This window comes from Pleurodeles waltl, chromosome 5 (assembly GCF_031143425.1).
Source record: "Pleurodeles waltl isolate 20211129_DDA chromosome 5, aPleWal1.hap1.20221129, whole genome shotgun sequence".
Classification (NCBI taxonomy): domain Eukaryota; kingdom Metazoa; phylum Chordata; class Amphibia; order Caudata; family Salamandridae; genus Pleurodeles; species Pleurodeles waltl.
Genome location: NC_090444.1, coordinates 75739707 through 75760044, shown reverse-complemented (window position 1 = coordinate 75760044; position 20338 = coordinate 75739707). Strand labels below are relative to the sequence as shown.

Genomic DNA, 20338 nt, shown 5'->3' with positions numbered 1-20338 from the left:
AAAGCGCTGTTATGATGATATTGACCTTGGGATCATATAAACTAGTGAGCTTATATTCAATTTTAAATATGTAATGCGTGGCTCACAGCAGGGGGCAGGGCAACGCTCCTACACCCCAAAGGAGGAACCACCGCTGTGGAATGGGCTGTAATTTGACCAGAGGCATTATTATGACAATGGACAGCAACAGTCAGCAAAACCAAGAAATTACTGACATTTATGCTTTGGAAGACAATGTCCATTTGATAACTTCTCATATTCGAAGAAAACTTTTATACTACGCCTTGATATTGTTGATGGCTTCCAATTCGGAAAGCTGCAAATCAAAAGATAATCTGACTTACCAGCCTTTTCTGGCCCGTTTGGAACTTTTTTCTCCTCTGGTTTCTGAATCTTGAACTGGAGGAGGTGACAGTTGGCATCCTGTCCTACTGCCAGGACATTATCAGCCAGCGACATGTTCATGGGAGCCCGAGTCTCTGTGTCATGTGAGTGGAGAAGGGAGGCACTTAGTTTGCCGTTAATCTGCTCCAAACGAAGAAAGTGCTGAGGAGAAAGAGAAGACACCATAAATACAGAGGCAACTCCTTGAGTTACTGTAACCTGTTCATGCTCTGTCTCGAAGGAGACTTCATCAGAATACAAACACAAATTTTCAATGTGGCTCTACCTCCGGGGTCTCCAATCTTTTCTGTGGTGATAGCTATTTGAACTCAAAGAAAGTCCTTCTGAGTTACTAGCAGATTTTATCACTGTAAAATAATGACCACATATATTAACATCATTCGAAGATCACCCTAAGCAGGATTATAAGTAGTTACCACCCAGGCATTTCAGGAGAGGTTACCAACAGAAATGCCAGGAAAAGATTATTAATATTAAACACTTCCATCTGAAGAATTAAATTACATCCAGAACATCATGTGACATCTGGTACAAAGGACATAAGTCTTCCCAACTCAGCTTGAATTATCAACTTTAAATGCAGTGTGGTATGTTTGTATCCATCACTTTTTTAAACATTTTCTTTCTTTTTTTAATCAAATCCCACTATCTATTTGGGGCAAAATAACTCAATTTTCCAGAAAAAAAACATTTATCTAAAGAAAAGATAAGTTTTCCCTCAAAATATCAGTTTTCATTCCTAGGAAATACACAGTCCCCAACATCAAATTCAATCATGCACATATACAAATACCTTACCTGGGCTGTTTTTGCTTCAAATACCTAGTAATGCGTGCATAGCCCATGGCTCACTATAACACTAAAGGTGCCTTTAAAATGCCAATGATGCCCACCATCACACCAGTATCATCAATAAGACAAGGCTAGACACCACAAAAGGCCAAAATGTAAACCATGTATCAGTCATGGCCATTATTGTGTGAATGGCAGCCACCATTATGTCAAGGATGCTGAAATGTAAGTCAGTAATGCTATTAGTATGTTAATGTTGGCAGCCAGTATGGCACAACTAGATAAAAAAAAAATATCCCAAAATATGTTAAGGATAGCAATTCTTATGCCACTGCCACAATTATGCCATGAACCCACACAACTGAGCCTAAGATGAGCCCTGTTCGATTGGGGTAGCAGGAACAGCTTCCAGGGTGCAACACTTTTTATTAGGCAGATACACAATGTCACAGATGTACATAAAAGTGTGCACATGTATACATACAAATGGAACAATGCACACAAGGCTCTCGATTACCTTGGTTCTGAATCCATACCCTACTCGCCCCTGCTCCCAGTCTAATCATGCACCCAGCTAACACATTTTCACTCTGGCTCCTGCAGCCCCACACAGCAGTGCACCAGCACAGGTTACTGTGCCGTCTACTGCTGGCACTCTTTCATGTCTCATTGTTCACACACATGGTGTGACTGATAGAGCAGTGCCTACTATGCAGCTACTCTCCTTGTGACTTAGATAGCTGGAGAGAGGAGACAGATGGTCATGCAGCATACCCCACAGGCTGACACTGTGTGCTTGAGTGTTATGAGCCCCGAACATTCGTTTGGCTGGCTGTCACTCTAAGGTTCTTGTGCTGAGTAGTACTGCCTTCTTTTATATGCACAGAACCTCTGAACGAAGTACTGGGTTTGACTTCTTCTTTAAAAGTGACTTCAAGAGTGCTTGTGACCTAAGAGTAGCTCGCAGGCTACTTGTTAGATACTCCTGCTCTATCATAAACAGAGAAACCCATTGTAAGAACAGGTTACAACAGACAAATAATACTTCATCATAAACACAGTTTAGCCATCCTGATAATAATGGTGATCTGAAAGCACAGTAAGCCTAATAAAAACCAGCCACCAATTTAGTGGAGTACATATTGTAAAGGAAAATCTGGGGTAGTCTGGCTAAATTCCACTCCTTATATGGGAAATCATTGGCAATGGCACACATTCCAAACTATCTGCAAGAGACCTGTCAAACAAAATATTAAGTTGGTAGATTTGGACAGGCTAGAGCGATGATCTGCAGATTAGCATGAAGAATTTGTTTTTCACTAATGTCACATTCATCAGTCCTTCCTTCCAGGCTGAATTTATCACTTAGGCAATACAAAGGACCCTACATATGTACGTCTTCTGAATGTGTGCAATGAGTGTCATTCCTGTTTAGTGACTGAAGTGGAATGGATAAATCAGCATCCTACACTGACAAATAATTAGTACAAAAATGTGTACAGGACATTTATAGAAATTTACTGTGAAAGGTTGCCATGAGGACTGAGTGAGGAATTATTCAGACTACATGGAAAGGAGAGTGAGCTCTCAAAGATGAGACATGAAGACAGGCTTTAGGATTTATGGTTCATGTTTTCGGATTTGTACAAGTATTAATTTTTAAGTATAAACTGTGAGCTGAACTAAAGCTGGATGATTAAACTACAAATAAGCAATAAACTGTAGAATAAAACTAAACATAATAAAGTTATGCAATGTTTATTTAAATAATGGGGAAAGGGGTTATATCACTGAACAGAAATGGGCATATGTATGCATGTGCGAGTCTGTCTGTTTAAAAATATGTAATGTTTTCCTGTTGTATATTCACTTTCATATGTTATCAGTGTTTTCAAGGGAAAAACGAAAGCTCCACTCTTCAAGAGATTGCTCATTCACATAAACAAGAAATTTGTTCGGATTTTCAGGCTAGGAGAAATGTGCATGAGAAACATTTACAAAGAAATTCAAAGCAGATCATGTTTTGTGGTCATTCTGAAAACGTAGTTGGATTTGTGTAATTTGGGGGGCACAGTGATATACCCCTAAAATAAACTGAGTATAGAAATAAATAGGAATTTAACAGCATTTTACCAGTGGTTTTATGAGTTGAATCCTATGTATGACTTGCATAGCACTAACAATGTTGTTCAGCAGCTATACTGTGACACATGGATACCGTAAGAAAGTAAATTATTAATTTGGGTGGATGGTAGACCACCACAAGTAATAAAGTTACTAACATTTTAGGTCTAAGAAAGGTTTCAGTAAGTTAAACTTGAGCTCCGTTTCTAGTACCTATGGCACAGAGCGTACAGGCTTAACATAAAGGAAATGTGTAAAGCATTTGGAAGTACCAAAACAGTTACAAAGTCAAAAACAAAACAGAAGTCCCACTTCAATTTATCTTAATAGAGGAAAATGCACTAGACAAAATGATACCAAAATAACACAAATCCAATCCAATAACTAAAAACATGATTTTTAAAGATTTAAGAGCAAAAGTGTCAACAAAAAGTAAAATGCCAATTAGTAATCACTGCTCATGAACGGCTGGAAGCTAGACATGATTTCAGGCCCATCATAATTGAGCGTGGACCGAATATGCCATGCAGGTTCACCCCAAAGATTTTACCATAGGACTTAGGGCCTGATTACGACCTTGGCGGATGGGATACTCTGTTACAAACATGACGGATACTCGCTCGCCGTTTTACAAGTTCCATACAAAATAATGGAACTTTTAGTACAGCGGACGGGATATGTGTCACGTTTACAACAGAGTATCCCATTCGCCGAGGTCGTAATCAGGCACTTAAGGCCTAATTACGACCCTGGCAGAGAGGATTACTCAGTCACAAACGTGACGGATATCCCGCCCACCATTTTACAAGTTCCAAAGGATATAATAGAACTTGTAATGCGGCAGACAGGATATCTGTCACGTTTGTCAAGGAGTAATCCCCTCCGCCAAGGTCCTAATCAGGCCCTTAGACTCTGAACTGGAAATCAAAATCATTCAGCAGGGCAAGGTTGCAAACTTTATCCGAAGAATCCAAAATGTTTCTCTAAAGTCCCAATTTTTCAGAGATTTATGAAGATGTCCATCTAGACCTGTAGGACAAAACCTGCTCTGACTTGTACTCAGCAAAGGGTCCCTAGGCCTCAGAGACAGCACTTGTGAGTTAGAACAGTGGGCTCCAGTGGTTTTCCATGTGCAACTGGTCGCTGTTCACTCCAGGAAAAAGGCCTCCTGCGGCTTGTTTCCCTCCAGCCAAACAGGAGGTCAGAAAAGTGACCCTTGGAGCCTACTTCTTTGCCCTGAGTACAAGTCAGAGCAGATTTCGTCCTACAGGTCTTTTAACAGGTCTCAAACAGCAGGTGCAGTCATTCAGTGCTTCAACAGACCAAAAAGTGTTCTGAGGAGAGTGCCTTAGGATGCCACATTTATGGTTGGCACAAGATGATGGGTGGGGTGGCATCTGCATCCTCTCTAACAAATGGGGTAAATGTTCCCAGGAGCAACCACAGCCATGTTTTCAGCAGTTCCTGTTTTCCCTATTGTAAACAATCCCACAGTGCATCTTACTCCTAAAATTCAAGACGGGGAAAACCTTTCTTCCTTGTCCACAGTCTGTGTGCCCACTCTTAGGTGTGCCCAGTGTAATGAGCAGCTCCCTTCTGTGTGGTCACTCAAAACAGGCACTGGGGAAGCTTCCCTCCCACAGGGTTTGGGGTCAGCCTGGATGGAAGAACAAATGTTTATCTTCCCAGGTTCTCACCTTACATTTACTGAAATGGCAGGCCTTTACAAGTGAATGACGTTTCTCTAAATGGTCTTCTGGCAAGCAGAAGAGAAACACCACTCCGTACCAGGCCACTATTTCTGCGATAGGAGCAGTTTTCCCACTTCATTAAGGACAAGTAGTGACTGGGCAGCTGCTGGAGAACTGATGTAAATTAGCCTCCGGGAGCTTCAGGCCGCAAAATGTTAACTTTCTAAAGATTAGTTTTACAAAATATTTATGAAAAATCTAGCTTTAACATTAGATTTTAACACATATTAAAAAATATTGGTTGAATCATGTTTCTAACTAGCCCCAAACCTGATACAGCAGAATTAATAATATCTACTCTAGTTTTCTCATGAGCCAGCCATAGCCTTATACAGTGAAGCTAGCGTCTGGGGGCTTGTCACTGTAGGGACAAAGTATCACTAATTTGTACATGCCCCACTTTTAAATACCATGCACCTTTACACATAGGCTACAAGGCATGCATAATGGTGGTGTACTAATATTTAAAAGGAAGGTTAGTCAATATCAAAGGGGTTATTTTGACAGGTTAGGCTACAGGTTTAAAATCTAGCAGTCAGGCACGAGATACAAAAATGGAAAATGATACATTCCCTTTCAACAGAAGCAATGTAGAAGAGAACACACGTGGGAACTTTACACATCCAAAACATCCTGACAACTTGCACAAAATAAAGCAAGACAAATTAATTTATTATGAGGCCTTGTTTTAAGGGATAGTGTACTTACTCTAAGGGAACATACTTGAAATGGAATTCAATATACAAATATGGACCGTATTAAACTGCATCAAGGCCTGTAATGCACACTAACGCTATACAGAAGAGTGACTGACGCACAACATTTTATGTGAAAAAAAAAATCTTCACCTACTGTCTCGCTAACCTTTAAGATGCTTGATTCCTATTCCCACCTTGAAAACAGATTTACGCCTGTTTTTTTCAGGATAAAGCTCAAACAACTACAGGCTGGGAATCTATTTGTGGAAAACAAACTGTGACTACTCACAAAATTGTGAGTTTCTGAATGTTCACCACATTTTGCAACTTTCCCGACTTTTGAACGTACAAAAACATCAACCTGTGAGCAAATTTGCCAAACAAGAAACTTCAACCACACTGGCATAATGTTCTGTTATAACTCTTAATATTGTGAATAGTTTAAAGCTCTTCAATGTGTGTATGGACAGACTGTTTCAAAAACATCAAAGTTTTCAAACGTGCTCTGTAAAGGAGGTCTCACTTCTCAAAAAGAATCAAAAACTCACAAAACTAAGCCTTTAAATATGGAACAAAACAATGAAAGGGCTTGTTTTTACACACTCTGTATATCTGCAGACTTCAACTTGGGCATGCAGTGGTGAACTTGAAAGTGGACCGAATTCTCATGACAAAAGTGAACATGTGCACTGCGTCACAGAGACAGTTACCTACACATGCACCAATATACCAACCTACACATTACCACTGAAGACCAGAATACACCATTCTTCCTATTCCACAGCACTCCGCTCCACTCGCCGAGCATGCATTCTGAGTCTAGCTTCACTGCCCCTTACCACAGTCCCCAGATGTATCAGGCTTGCTTACCACTCCATTCTTTACGCCTGTCCGAGCAGCTCCTCCTCCGCCTGCTGTGATAACCAGGCCACTTTCAGGGTCTATCTGAATGGTGTACAAGGGGAAAGGAGCCCGGTAAAGTTCTGGATGGCTTCGGCGCCCCATTTTGTCCTCTTGGCCACTGCTTCTTGTCACAGGACCAGAAGAGGGACTGTTCTTGCAGGGCTGCTCCTACATTCAGGGAAGTATCTACCACAAGATGATGAGCTAGCCTCTCAAGAATGATTTACCGAGTATTAAAAGGTCAAGCAATCTGGACACGGGCAGCAGTGACTGGAAAAAATCTGCTCCTAGTTCAGGCAGCAGTCAACCTACTTTAGACGTCCACTCGCACTACTCAACCTAGTGCAGCAGCACAATCTCACAGGTACAGTCAAAATCACCTCAGCATTGCCACTTCCCCCCAACGGTGTGCATCAGCTCTCAATCTACAATACGGAGACAAAGCGCGACCCCAGTAAGACCTCCGGCCAGAACAGTCAACCTAGCACAGTCTATCACAAGCACAGCTAAGAGTCACAGGAGTAAAAAGTGCAATCACCCTAACAGAGGTGCACAGTCGCAGAATCACCTGCAGGCGCCTGGTGTGAATGCACACTCTTCCCAGCACAGGTGCAACCAGCCCAGTACCTGGAATCAATTAGCACAGTACAGGTGCACCTTAGTATGAGCACAATGAGTCCTGTACAAGTCACACCGGTGCAAGCACACTTTCACACTGCAATAATGTCACTCAGCACGGAAGACACACAGCCCTGCAGACACAGACAGACAGACGGACACCCACTGCGTGGGAAGAGGGCCCAGCCGGAGCTGGCACGGTCTCACCAGAGCAGTGGCACACACATACCCCAGTACAGCACCTCTCAGCCCGCCCACTGCTGCCCGGAGCCCCCCTCACTGACAGCACCCCGAGGGCGGCCACCTCCTCCACAGACAACACAATAACAAACTCAGACCCGAGCCGGCGCCCGCCTGTCCTCGCCCCGGCCCTCCGTCCCCCGGCTCCTGCCGCGCCCCATCCTTGGTCTCGTGAGTTGGTGTTCCCTCCCTGGGGGGGGCCCTCGTCAGCCCCACTTCCGGCCCCCAGCCCCGGTGAAGATCCCAGCTGAGCTATGACAGCTCCCCCAGACCCGGACACAGAGCCGGCAGACCCGCGCATGCGCAGAGGGGCCCCGCCGTCGGCACTATCCTGCGGTAACACGTCAGCGCTGCTAGCACTTCGGAAACCCCGCCCTCCACGGTCACGTGACGGGCAACCCAAACACCCGTACCTGTCCCAGGTCAGCCGGTGTACTGCCTGCTCTACCCCTGGACCCTCCCCTTCCCTGCCGTAACCCCGCCCCTTCCTTTGGCCCCTCCTCTCTCCTGTGTGCGTAGTTTGTGCCGAGTGCGCTCTCACGAACCTCCACCTATCGGCAACCGGCTCTACCTCTGGACCCCCCCTCCCCTCCGCATGCTTTGGCTCCTCCCTTTCCCTTGGCCCCGCCTCTCTGCTGTGTGTGTGTGTGTAGGTTCAGCCGAGTGCTCGCTCACGGAACCTCCACCTATCGGCAGCCCCCGTCCGAATCTGCACCCCCTACGTCAGAGGGGGCTTGTTCATTCAGCTGCTTCCTGAATGTTTCAGCTCGTGTGTCCGTCTCCGCTCCCCCAGCGCGATGTTGCGCATGCGCGAGCAGTCACGGCAACACAGATTCAAACGAGGTGTTTAACCCCTTCGCAGTCAGGACTTTTCCTTCTCAGGTGCCAGGGATTTTTTGGTCTATTTGGGGCTCTTCGCTTTTAGGCCCTCATAACTTTTTGTCCACATAAGCTACACTAGCCAAATTGGAGTCATTTTTTCCCCACATCCCAGGGATTCTACAGGTACCCAGACTTTGTGGGTTCCCCTGAAGGAGACAAAGAAAATTGGCAAAATGCAGCAAAAATTTAGTTTTTTCAAATAAGGGAAAAAAGGGCTGAAGAAGAGGGCTCGTGTTTTTTCCTTGAAAATGGCATCAACAAAGGGTTTGCGGTGCTAAAATCACCATCTTCCCAGCTTTCAGGAATGGGCAGACTTGAATCAGAAAACGCAGTTTTTCAACCTGATTTTGGCATTTTACTGGGACATACCCTGTTTTAATGTAGACAAAATTTATAATTCACCAAGGGGTCATTTGTGTAGATCCTACGGTGTTTTCCTACAGAAATAACAACATAAATAAAAAATAATAAAATTGACGTCCCAAAAAAACAACAGTTTTTTCTCCACGTTTTACTCTGTAACTTTTTTCTGCGAAGTTAGATTTTTGAAAGCAATATACCGTTACGTCAGCTGGACTCTTCTGGTTGCGGGGATATATAGGGCTTGTAGGTTCACCAAGAACCCTAGGTACCCAGAGCCAATAAATGAGCTGCACCTTGCAATGGGTTTTCATTCTATACCGGGCGTACATCAATTCATTTGCTGAAATATAAAGATTGAAAGATAGGATTCAAGAAGACCTTTGTATTTCCAAAATGGGCCATGACAAGGTGTAAAGAAGCAGTGGTTATTTGCACATCTCTGAATTCCTGGGTACCCATATTAGCATGTGAATTACAGGTCTTTTCTCAAATAGATGTCTTTTTTATACACTGTCTTACATTTGGAAAGAAAAAATGTTGAATAAGACAAAGGCCAATAACACTTGTTCTTCTATTCTGTTTTCCCACAAGTCTCCTGATAAAAATGGTACCTCACTTGCGTGGGTAGGCCAAGTGCCTGCTACAGGAAACGTAACATGGACACATCACATTTTTACATTGAAATTTGACGTGTTTTTTGCAAAGGGCCTACTTGTGGATTTGGGCCCCTAGCTCATTCAGCACCTAAGAAAACCTAGCAAACCAGGACATTTCTGAAAACTAGACACCTATGGGATTACAGAATGGGTTGGCTTGTGGGGCACTCACCAAGTTCCTTTACCCAGAATCCTTTGCAAACCTCACAATTTGTCCCCAAAAAAACATTTTCCTTTCATTTCAGTGACAGAAAGTTCTGTAATCTGAGAGGAGACACAAATTTCCTTCCACCCAGCGTTCCCCCAAGTGTCCTGATAAAAATGGTACCTCACTTGTGTGGGTAGGCCTAGCGCCCGCAACAGGAAATGCCCCAAAACACAATTTGGACACTTCACATTTTCCTAAAGCAAACAGAGCTGTTTTTAGCAAAGTGCCTAGCTGTGGATTTTGGCTTCAAGCTCAGCCGGCACCTAGGGAAACCTACCAAACCTGTGCATTTCCCCCAAGTCTCCCGATAAAAATGGTACCTCACTTGTGTGGGTACTCCTAGGTCTCGCGACAGAAAATGCCCCAAAACACTATCTGGACACATCAAAATTATCAAATACAAAACTACCTGTTTTGGTGGGGAGGGGGGCACCTGCGTTTTTGTTCCTGGATTCAGCAGCCATCTAGGAAAACCTACCAAACCCAGACATTTCTGAAAAATAGACACTAGAGGGAGTGCAGGGAGGTTTGACTTGCGTGGATCCTCCAATGTTTTCTTATCCAGAATCCTCAGCAAACCTCACATTTAGCTAAAAAATCTAAATTTTCCATCATTTCTGTTTGGGATCACCCCAACGGGACAAATTTCCTACCACCCAATGTTCCCCTCAGTCTCTCGGTAAAAATGATACCTCACTTGTGTAGGTGGGCCAAGTGCCTGTGATAGGAAAGAGCCAAAAACATGTGGAAATCGAGGGGGACCCAAAGCGGGTCCAAAAAGGCAGTTTGAAATAAAAAAAATTTAGTCTGACAAATGCAGCATAATTTTTATCGGTATAGATGAGACAATGTTGAGAGGTAGGAGGTTTGTGTATTCCTGCAGATTCCGGAAGGTTCCATCACAAAAATGTAGTAGAAATGTGTGATTCCCAGCAAAGTTGGAGGTTTGCAAGGCATTGTGGGAAAGAAAATGGTGTGGGGTGTATGTGAAGCACACTATCCTGGAATCAACTAGATGTTTAGTTTTCAGATGTGTCTAGGTGTTGTGGATGTTTCTAAATGGCAGCGTCCCAAAGTCCAAAAAGCGCAGCCCTCAACATTCCAAGTGGCACACTTTTGAGAGTTACCAAGCTCTCATGGCCCAAACGTAAAACCAAGACCCAAAATAATTGGGGGGGGGGCAGGAATGGCCTAAAAGTAATTAGGCCCCACCGGGAGTGACCCTTGCCTAAGGGGTGTCTCCCCACATATAAAAAATAAAAAATAAACAAAAAAATAAGTTATCCCTGGTGTCTAGGGGTTTTCTGCCCACCCTGGGGGCAGATCGTCCTAATTATATTAGGCCGATCTGCCACCGTGGGTGCAGAAATTACCTACCAATGTTTTGCCCCTCCTTGGGAGCGGCTGTTGCCCAAGGGGCCACTCCCCTTCTGAGTAACTATAAAAACAATAAAAATTCCCTGGTGTCTAGTGGTTTCTGCCTCCCTGTGGGCAGTAATGGCCTAAAAATAATTTGGCCCCCCAGGGGGTGACCATTGCCTAAGGTGTCACTCCCCACATATAAAAAATAAATAAAAAAATATATATATCCCTGGTGTCTAGGGGCTTATATTAGGCCGATCTGCCCCCATGGGGTTGGTGGGACCGGGCAGAAATGGCCTAAAAATATTATGGGCCCCTAGGGAGCGACCCTTGCCCAAGGGGCCGCTCCCCTTATGTGTCAGCATGATAAAAAAATAAAATTCCCTGGTGTCTAGTGGTTTCTGCCCCCAGGTGGGGCAGAATTGGGCAAAAAATAATTTGGCTCCCCGGGGAGTGACCCTTGCCTAAGGGGTTGTTCCCCACACATTAAAAAAATAAATAAACAAAAAAATTATCCCTGGTGTCTAGGGGCTTTCTGCCCCCCGGGGGCAGATCGGCCTAATTATATTAGATCGATCTGCCACCAGGGGCGGCAGAAATGGCCTAAAAATAATATGGACCCCTAGGGAGCGATCCTTGCCCAAGGGGCTGCTCCCCTTATTGACAGTACCTAAAAAAAAAATCCCTGGTGTCTAGTGGTCATTTTGGCTGCCCAATTGCATTGCGATCGAACAGCAGAAATGCTGTGAGAGACAAGAAAGGTAAGGTCTTTCCTTTCCTTTCTTGTCCCTCCCGCCCCACCTCCCGGTCGGAAGAGAAATGCAAAAGCATTTCTCTTCCGGTGTTCTAGCTGTCTGCGCATTCCCGTCTGTCTGCGCATCCCCGTCTGTCTTCGCTCCCCCTGATGTCAGAGGGTGCTCAGGAATACCGCTGCTGCCTGTATGTTTGAGCTTGTACGTCTGTCGGTGCCTCCCCAAACGTGATGTTATACAGGCATATCGCTGGATGAAATACTTATCCTTGCAAGGTCACACAATCTGTCCAATAGTCACAGAGGACATGGATGCTGCCCTAGCGCGATCTGCTCCGGAACCAGGCCAGGCCAAATTGGGCCCAGTAAAGGAAGAACGGGTTGACACCGTCCAAGGATGCTACAATCAGCCGCATGTGGCTCGACCACTGAGACTGGAGGAAAAGAGGTACAGTAGCTGTGGTCTAGAGCACAGGATACCAGGAATATGCCCTGCCAAGGGAAAGAACTTCTCCAAATGTGATAAGCCCAACGATTTTGCCAAAGTTTTCTGAGGGAGGTGGCCCAGATCCGTGACCACGTTGGCCCGGAAGGCGGCAATAAAGCAAGTTACGCCAGACGATGGCACTGGGATGGTGGCGGTGGACGCATACCCAGGCAACAAACCCTACGAGGATGATGAAGATAAGGAGATATTTGTTGTTTCGTTTGCTGACAGGTTGGACCAGAGGTGGAGGCCACCACCCATGTGTACCATAACGGTAAATGGCACGACAGTGCTCATAGACACTGGGGCGTCGGTAAACATTATGGATGTGGAACAATACAGCAAGATATCTCCCCCACCAGAGCTCACACCATGCTGGACCAAGATATATGCCTATAGGGGCGTGGACCCGTTACCCCGGCGAGGGGCGATAGAGGTTACTGTTGCTAGTGAGCGCCGTTCGACACATGCCAAATGCCATGTGTTGGAAGGCAAGAAAGGAACCCTTCTCCGATGGCACACGGTGGAAGACCTGGAGCTAGTGATTTTCACCCGGCAAGTCCACGACTCCCTGGCTGAGGCGGTGCTGGCCCATTTCCCGGAGTTGTTTCAGGGGCTAGGAAAACTGAAAGGAAAGTAGTTCCAGTTACATGTTGATCCTGCAGTACGACCCATTGCCCTAAGGCACCGGCGGGTGACTTTCCACTTACGACCCCAGGTGGAGAGTGAACTACAGACAATTGAGGAGTGGGGGTCATAGAGAAGGTGACCGGCCCGACGCCCTGGGTGTCGCCACTCGGCATCGCCCCAAAGCCTAATCAGCCTGACACCATTCGCCTGTGTGTGGACATGCGCATTCCCAACATTGCCATAAATTGAGAAAGCCACATCACACCTACCATGGACGATATTGTTGTGGATCTTAACAGGGCCCAGTGGTTCTCTAAGTTGGACCTATACTCGGGATACCATCAGCGGGAGCTAACCCCAGAAAGCCGTAACGTCACCACATTCTCAACCCAGGTGGTGCTGCGACGTTACAAGTGCCTTAGCTTTGGGGGCTCTTCGGCCGTGCAGATCTTCCACAATGCCATACGGGAGACACTGTCCGGTTTGACCGGCGTCATTAATTGACATCTTAATTTTCTCCAACACGTTAGAGGAACATCAAAAACAGCTGAGAGCCACTCTCCAGAGGTTAGCAGAAGCAGGACGAACGTTGCACCGGAAAAAATGCGCCTTGTACCACAACTCCATTGACTTTTTTGGCTACATCTTTTCAAGGGAAGTTCTGAAGGTTGACCCCAAGAAAGTAGAGGCCATCCAAGGAGCAGCCTTACCTCGCAATGCCACTGAAGTCAGGAGCTTCCTCGGTATGGCAACGTACTATGGGAGGTTCATCCCCAATCTGGCCACACTTGCCGAACCTCTTCGACAGCTCACGAAGGCCAACTCCCCGTGGGAGTCGGGCATAGAAGTGGACAAGGCGTTCCAAGCAGTCAAAAGTTCACTGTTGGACCCTGTGGTCATGGCATACTTCCATCTGCACAAGAAAACGGAAGTCATGGTGGACTACAGCCCCATTGGGCTAGGAGCCGTATTGCTGCAGGACAGAGCCACCAGCAGTGGACGCCAGTGGCCTATGCCAACATGGCCCTCTCTGCAACGGATGTCCGGTATGCGCAAATTGAGCTGGAAGCGTTGGCCATACGACGGGCCTGTCAGCATTTCAACTTGTATTTTTGAGGGCACAAATTTATGATGGTTACCAACCACAAACCACTGGTATCCCTCTTTGCGGGCACGGCCCGAATTGCCCCGCCAAGAATTGAAAGGTGGGCGGTGCTCCTCCAGCCCTACCGGTTTTACATTGTCTACTGGCCTGTAGTCAACAATCCTGCAGATTACTTATCACGCCATCCGTTGCGGCCACGCTCGCAGGTAGAAGAAGAGGAGGAGGATGGACGGACAGAGAGTTTCATAAACATGATTGTGAACCTAGCATGTCCCACAGCGCTGATGGTGACGGAGATCACTGACGCCTCAATCCGAGATGCAGTTATCGGCTGAGCCAATCGGTCATGGAAATGTTTCCTTGACAAGAAGCACGATTTTGACTCTGAGGAGCGCAAGACGATGCAGTGGATTTGGAATGTGAGGGCTGGAGCTCTCTGTGAGTCCAGAAGGTCTTCCTCTCCAGGGCCAGCGCTTAGTAATACCCCGCAGTCTACACCTTAGAGTTGTAGAATTAGCTTACCAGGGTCATCAGGGGACAGCGAAGACTAAGGCCTGTTTGCGTGAGAAGGTGTGGTTCCCCAGGATGAACGCCATGGTAGATGACCTGATACCAACAGGTGATCCCTGTGCGATCACCGCTCAAGATACCGTCCTTGCTCCAGTGATGACCAAACCGCCCAGCACTCGACCATGGCCCCGGGTAAGCCTGGATTTTGGTAGTTTTCCTGATGGCTGGCTGACGGCTGTCATGACTGACTTGTGCGCCCGGTTCCCGATGGTGGAACTGGTGACGTCCACGGCATTTGAGCATGTCCATCCTGTCTTGGAGAAGGTTTTTGCTCTCCTGGGTCTGCTGGAGGACATAACAATGGACAATGGTCCTCCATTTCACAGCCAGGAGTTTCAGGTTTCCTTCGCCATATCACACTGGTGAATTACCCCTCAATATCCCCAGGCAAACGGGGATGTTGAGCACTTCATGTGGACCTTGAACCCCGCTTTACGAACTGGAGTAAGTCAACAAGAGAACGCCAAGATATGCCTGCATCCGTTCCTGAGGGCATACCGGCAGACACCCCATAGCACGACGGGGTGTGCCCCGGCAGCGTTGATGTTTCGTTTGCCACCACAGGACTGCAGATACGCTGATGAGCAGTGGCAACCTACTGAATTGGATATACTCAAGACGCAGGAGAAGCGAAAACAGACCAATGTCTAGGCCAGCAAGAGGAGAAGGGCGAAACATTCTGACCTAAAAGTGGGGGAATCCGTCATTCTGAAGGATCGCCACCCAGGTTGGAAGTTCCGTACCCCTTTTGAACCTGACATCTAGATAGTCGAGAAGATCGCTGGGACCATCGCTGCTGCCACAAAAGTGGGGCGTCAGGTGACCCGGAATGTGTTGTGGTTCTGGAGGGTGGAGCCTCGGATTGGCGATTCAGGAGCTGACCCGCTGGAGGAGAGTGGCGAAGAGCTTGAAGGAGGCTACGTTTCACAGCCAAGTTCTCCAGATGAATGCTGACCAGGAAGTGACGGAGGTCCCAGATGAGATCTCGAAGGGTCCTGTTCCCCATATCGGGGACCCGCACGAGGGCTGAAGCAGAGCGGGAGAAGTGAAAGGTACCACCTGCTGCCCAACCCTGAACCCAGCCAAAGTCTTAAGAGACTTCATGTGTTTAAAAGAAAAGTGACTGGTGTGCGTGTACAGCCAATAAATCCTGCTGTTATCTTCTTTTCCTTTCTCTCTCTTTTCTTTTGTATCCCTGGTTGTTATTGTTATTCATATGCCTTGTTCGAGGGTGAATGTTTTTGTAGTAGTTCACTAAAACATGGGGGGGAAGTAGACAATCACCCGGGCTCTCCCCTACATTGTTGCCTGCTCCGTGACACCATACGTTGTCCGGGGCGGAGGTTATAAAATAAAGAGGTGCCCGGCCTGCGCGGTATTGGCGCACTAGTTAACTGTACAGCTTGCTGCAGCGAGGTTTTGTTCCCCCATTAGGCCGTACAGTCCACAGTCAGAGCGACACACCCAGCCGTGCTACAGTAACTAGAACCTCCGCCCCGCCATGCAGTTATGTCATCGAACATTTTCCTACAAATGTTATGGCCACACATCAATTTTGTTATAACAGATGTAATGAGTGCTGTAATATCTGGGTTAATTATCAGCGCACGGCGATTGCACAAGTTATATTTAACCTCTATCATATTATTTTACTTGTAGCCCTGGGGAAGTGGTGGTCTCCAGGGTGTGGGGATAGGCGCAGCCCTTGCATAGTTACTAAGCTTAGCCCTGGGGAGGTGGTGGTCTCTGGGGCTTCTAAAATAACTAGTAAGGGGGATCATGTGTGCCCCCATCCTATTTTTAAGCCATAATGCCCTGAGGACCTGGCCAACCCTGGGGCAAAATAACTGTGAAACTTGGGAGACCATTTTTTTAAACCTCTGCAAAATCTACAGATCCAGCCGCAGATTTTGCAGAGATTTAAAAACAAAATATCTTTAAGCCCTGGTGGGGTCCCAGGGGGACCCCTGGACCAAAGCTAGTGTGTTAGACTATACATATCCTGTTACATTTTCTTTTTATGTTTTTATTGGGACTCTGGGAAGCTGAATTACACAGGTGCCTGAAAGAATGTATGGGATTTAGGAGTGTACGTACGTCTGATGTCTTAGGGGTCACCTCCTCTCCATTTTTAGGTCTGCACTGCCCACAGTGCATTTACTGCCTCTGCAATATATACAGCTTACCTTTTGGGGTTTGTAGCCTATTCATTGCTTGCTGTTGGACCGGACGCAAAAACGACAAGGTGATGGATGGAATGCTTGAATTAATCCCGGCCCATGGAAATTGCTCGGGCAGCATCCCATTACAACATTTGTTTTGCCCACCATGCCACCATATCACCCCAGTTTGGAACCTGCCATATGCAAAGCAGTTTTTACCCTACTGCTCAAGGAACAGTCCAGCCTGAAATGCCAGGCCAGATCCTCCCTGGACCATAAACAAGCATTCTGGGACCATTTTTAGGGTATCACCACCTATGGGCCAGGCTAGCTTGAATTCAGTGGGACAGTGACCACAGGATAAACATCTGGGCATAAGCTTCCTACGTAGGGCAACACCACACCACTCCACTTTACACTACTCTTCCCTACAACACTCTACATCACTTCACTCTGCAACACTCTGCTCCACTCTATGCCCTTCTACTCCATGCAAGCCTCACTTCATACCGTGCTACTCCACTCCAAGACACTCCACTGTAAGACTTTCTATGACACGGCTCGCCACTCCACTCCACACCGCTACACTCCATTCTACCCCACTCCACTCCAATTCAATACAACCCAATCTACCCCACTCCACTGTACTACAATCTATGCCACTCCACTCAAACCTTCCATTTCAATCTACCACACTCTAAATTACCCAGTCTACTCTGCTCCAGTGTATCACACTCCATGTTAACCTACCCCCACTGTACTTCAGTCCAATCCACCCCACTGTACTCCACTACAATTTAGCCCACTCCACTCTAATCCCCTTTACCACTCTGTATTTAACCCCAATCTACCCCACTTCACTCCAATCAATCCCACTAAAACTTTACCACACACCACTGCAATCTAACCCACTCCACCCCAATCTACGGCATTAGTCTAGTGCAGTATACTCCACTACAATCTACTTCACCTCAATCTACTCCACTATACCCCATTCTTCTCCACTCCAACCTACACTATTCCACTATAATCTAACCCACTTCAAACTACTCCACTCCAATCTACTCCAGTATACCCCAATCCACTATTCCCCAATTTACCCCATTCCAGTGTATCTCAGCCACTCTACTGCAGTCTACCCTGATATACCTCAATCCTATCTACCGCAATCAACACAGACTTACTCCTTTGAGACCTGCATCAGCTGCAAGGTGCTTCATTTGCATCTATCTTTACTTATATAGCTGAGCTGTTGTCTTAATGTATCAATGCTCATGCTGTATGACAGTTTATTCACACCTCATGATAGTATATTTCATTAGTGTGTAGCTCACTCTTGCAGGGATGCATTTCTTGCACTTACCTTGTTGGAGACTCAATAGTAGCCAAGCCTGGTTTGTGTTTATGTAACTTTCTTCACATAGAGAGGTAGGCCTCTTTTTGCCCTTGGTTGTGTGACCTTAGCTGTTCTTGCTAGTCCAGTTGATGCCTTGTTATTTGTTGTTTAGCAGGGCTCCTTCTCTGCCCCACCATCTCCTACCACCGTTTTTGGTCTGCAGTTGCCCTTTTCATTGCTCAGCTCGGCCCCTAGGCACTGTCACTTGATGCTTGTTGTCGGTTATGTCTTGGCTGGTGGGTCTGTGTGTTTCTTTTGCACTCTTTGCATGTTATTTTGCCCTTTTATTGTTGTCCTGCTGCTACTGCATTGACTTAATAGTGTCTTATTCAAATTCCAACATGTAGTCCTCTTTTGTACTTGGTGTACTCCTCTGTGTCTATGGCTGGAATATTGCTATTCCTCTTTTTCTCATAAGTCCATGTATATCTGTGGGTTCCAGTATGGCTCCACTCCACTCAATGCAACTGCAAGCCACACAGTGCCACTTCACTATACTCAGTGCCTCACCACTTCACACCTCACACCACATAATATGACTACACTCCATGCCACTGGGTGCCTCACCTCCCTGGGATCATTTGAGGCCCCCCAGGGGAACTCACCTCCCAGTTTAAAGGCCCCCTGTTCTACACAATGGCACCGTACTCCACTCCTCTAAGTGCAACTCCACACCACTTAATGCCACTCCAGTACACTCCAAGCCACACAGTGCCACTCTATCCCACAATGTACCACACTACTCTAATCCACACAATGCTACTCTTTTACATGTTGCACAATGCTACTTAAAACCATGCCAGTCCACTAAATGACAATACACTACACTCCAGGCCACAAAATGACACTTCCCCCAAGCCAAGGCACTCCACTTCAGTCAGTGCACTCTACTTCTTGCAACATAACATAACATAACTCCACTTAATAAAATTTCACTCCTCTACACTCCACTCCACACAGTGCCATGCAACACAATGCCACTCCACTCCTTCTAAATCAATATAGTTTACATATGTGCAGGAGCAGTGCGTGGCAGGGGCGGCTGGTGCGGGGGTGAAGAAAAATTAATAATTGAAGAAAAAAAACTTACCTGAATGCGCTGCCGCCATCACCTCCACCAAGCATTACCTCTTTCCTTGGCAACAGGCACAGGCTCCCAAGCCTGCCCTGCGGACAATCTAAACGTTACCATCATGACACAAGTGTTCAGATTTGGGGGAGCGCCAAGCCAGGGTGCTCCTAGGCAGACTGCGAGAGTCTGCCTGTTCTCTCCAACCCAGCACTGCATTGCTGGATTGGACAGAGCTTAGTGCGCATGTATGTTTGCCCAGCCTGAGATGGCCGGCTAAACATACATGCGTACTGAGGGGGAGTACTGAGTATTCCCCCTCTGTGCTCGCCAGGGCCCGTGGCCCCACCCCTTCTGCAATAAAACAATAATAAACATAGTTCATTATTGCTGTATTGTAGAGGTTTGGCAGCTGCTGCTGCTGCTGCTGGCGGGGGCGATGCTCCTCCGACCTAACGGAGGACCCACCCCTGCATATGTGAGATCTATTGATTTTGCCAATGCTTGTTTTGCAACACCTTTGGCGTCCCGTAATCTTTGTGTTCCCTGGAGGTATAATGAGGGCAGATCTTCCAGTCTTTCCCACGGGTGAGTGAGAAGGACCATTAGAGTCCAAGGGGCTGGAATTCTGGTCTGAGGCGGGCGGTCTCCAAACATATTTTCCTTTCATATTTTTAGATACATCTTTGAGTGCAATGGGTTTTTAACCACCCCTCACGCCCCCACCTCCAGAGATCATGACGGTTGGACTGTGGGTCATCCTCCAATATCATTGATAACTGTATTCGCAGCAACTGATGCTGAGACTGTGTGTTAATTTTCATTTATTGGTGAACATGTGTTTGCGTCATATCATTTTAAATGTTTTTATTTGTTCTCTTTTTAAGTTAAATCAGAGTTTAACTTGTTGTGGAGAAAAATATACATGTCAGATTAGAGGCTAACCGTAAACTTTCATACGTCAATACAGGTGTTGGAAATATGGCTGAAGGTGGTCCACTGTTTTCAAGGGCAGAAACAGACACACTTGCCACGATTCTTAAGGAAGTTAATTATATATGAAGATCTCAACCTTTAACACCACTCTACTAGACATGGCACCCAATGTAAAATATTTCATATTAGAACTGATTTTTATTCATCAACATGTAGATAACACTAATAAA

The 20338-nt window shown here is 46.3% G+C and overlaps 1 protein-coding gene across 1 annotated transcript in view; it reads right to left on the bottom strand.

Moving 5' to 3' along the window:
* The window catches only part of PREB (prolactin regulatory element binding), a 71281-nt gene extending 63258 nt beyond the window's left edge, over nt 1–8023 (bottom strand). The window contains exons 1-2 of the mRNA XM_069233606.1: nt 6641–8023; nt 345–546 (exon numbers count right to left, since the gene is read on the bottom strand). Of these exons, the coding sequence (XP_069089707.1) occupies nt 345–546; nt 6641–6775 (337 nt within the window). The 5' untranslated portion in view covers nt 6776–8023. The remainder of the gene's footprint in view (nt 1–344; nt 547–6640) is intronic.
* Nucleotides 8024–20338: the final 12315 nt, after the last annotated feature.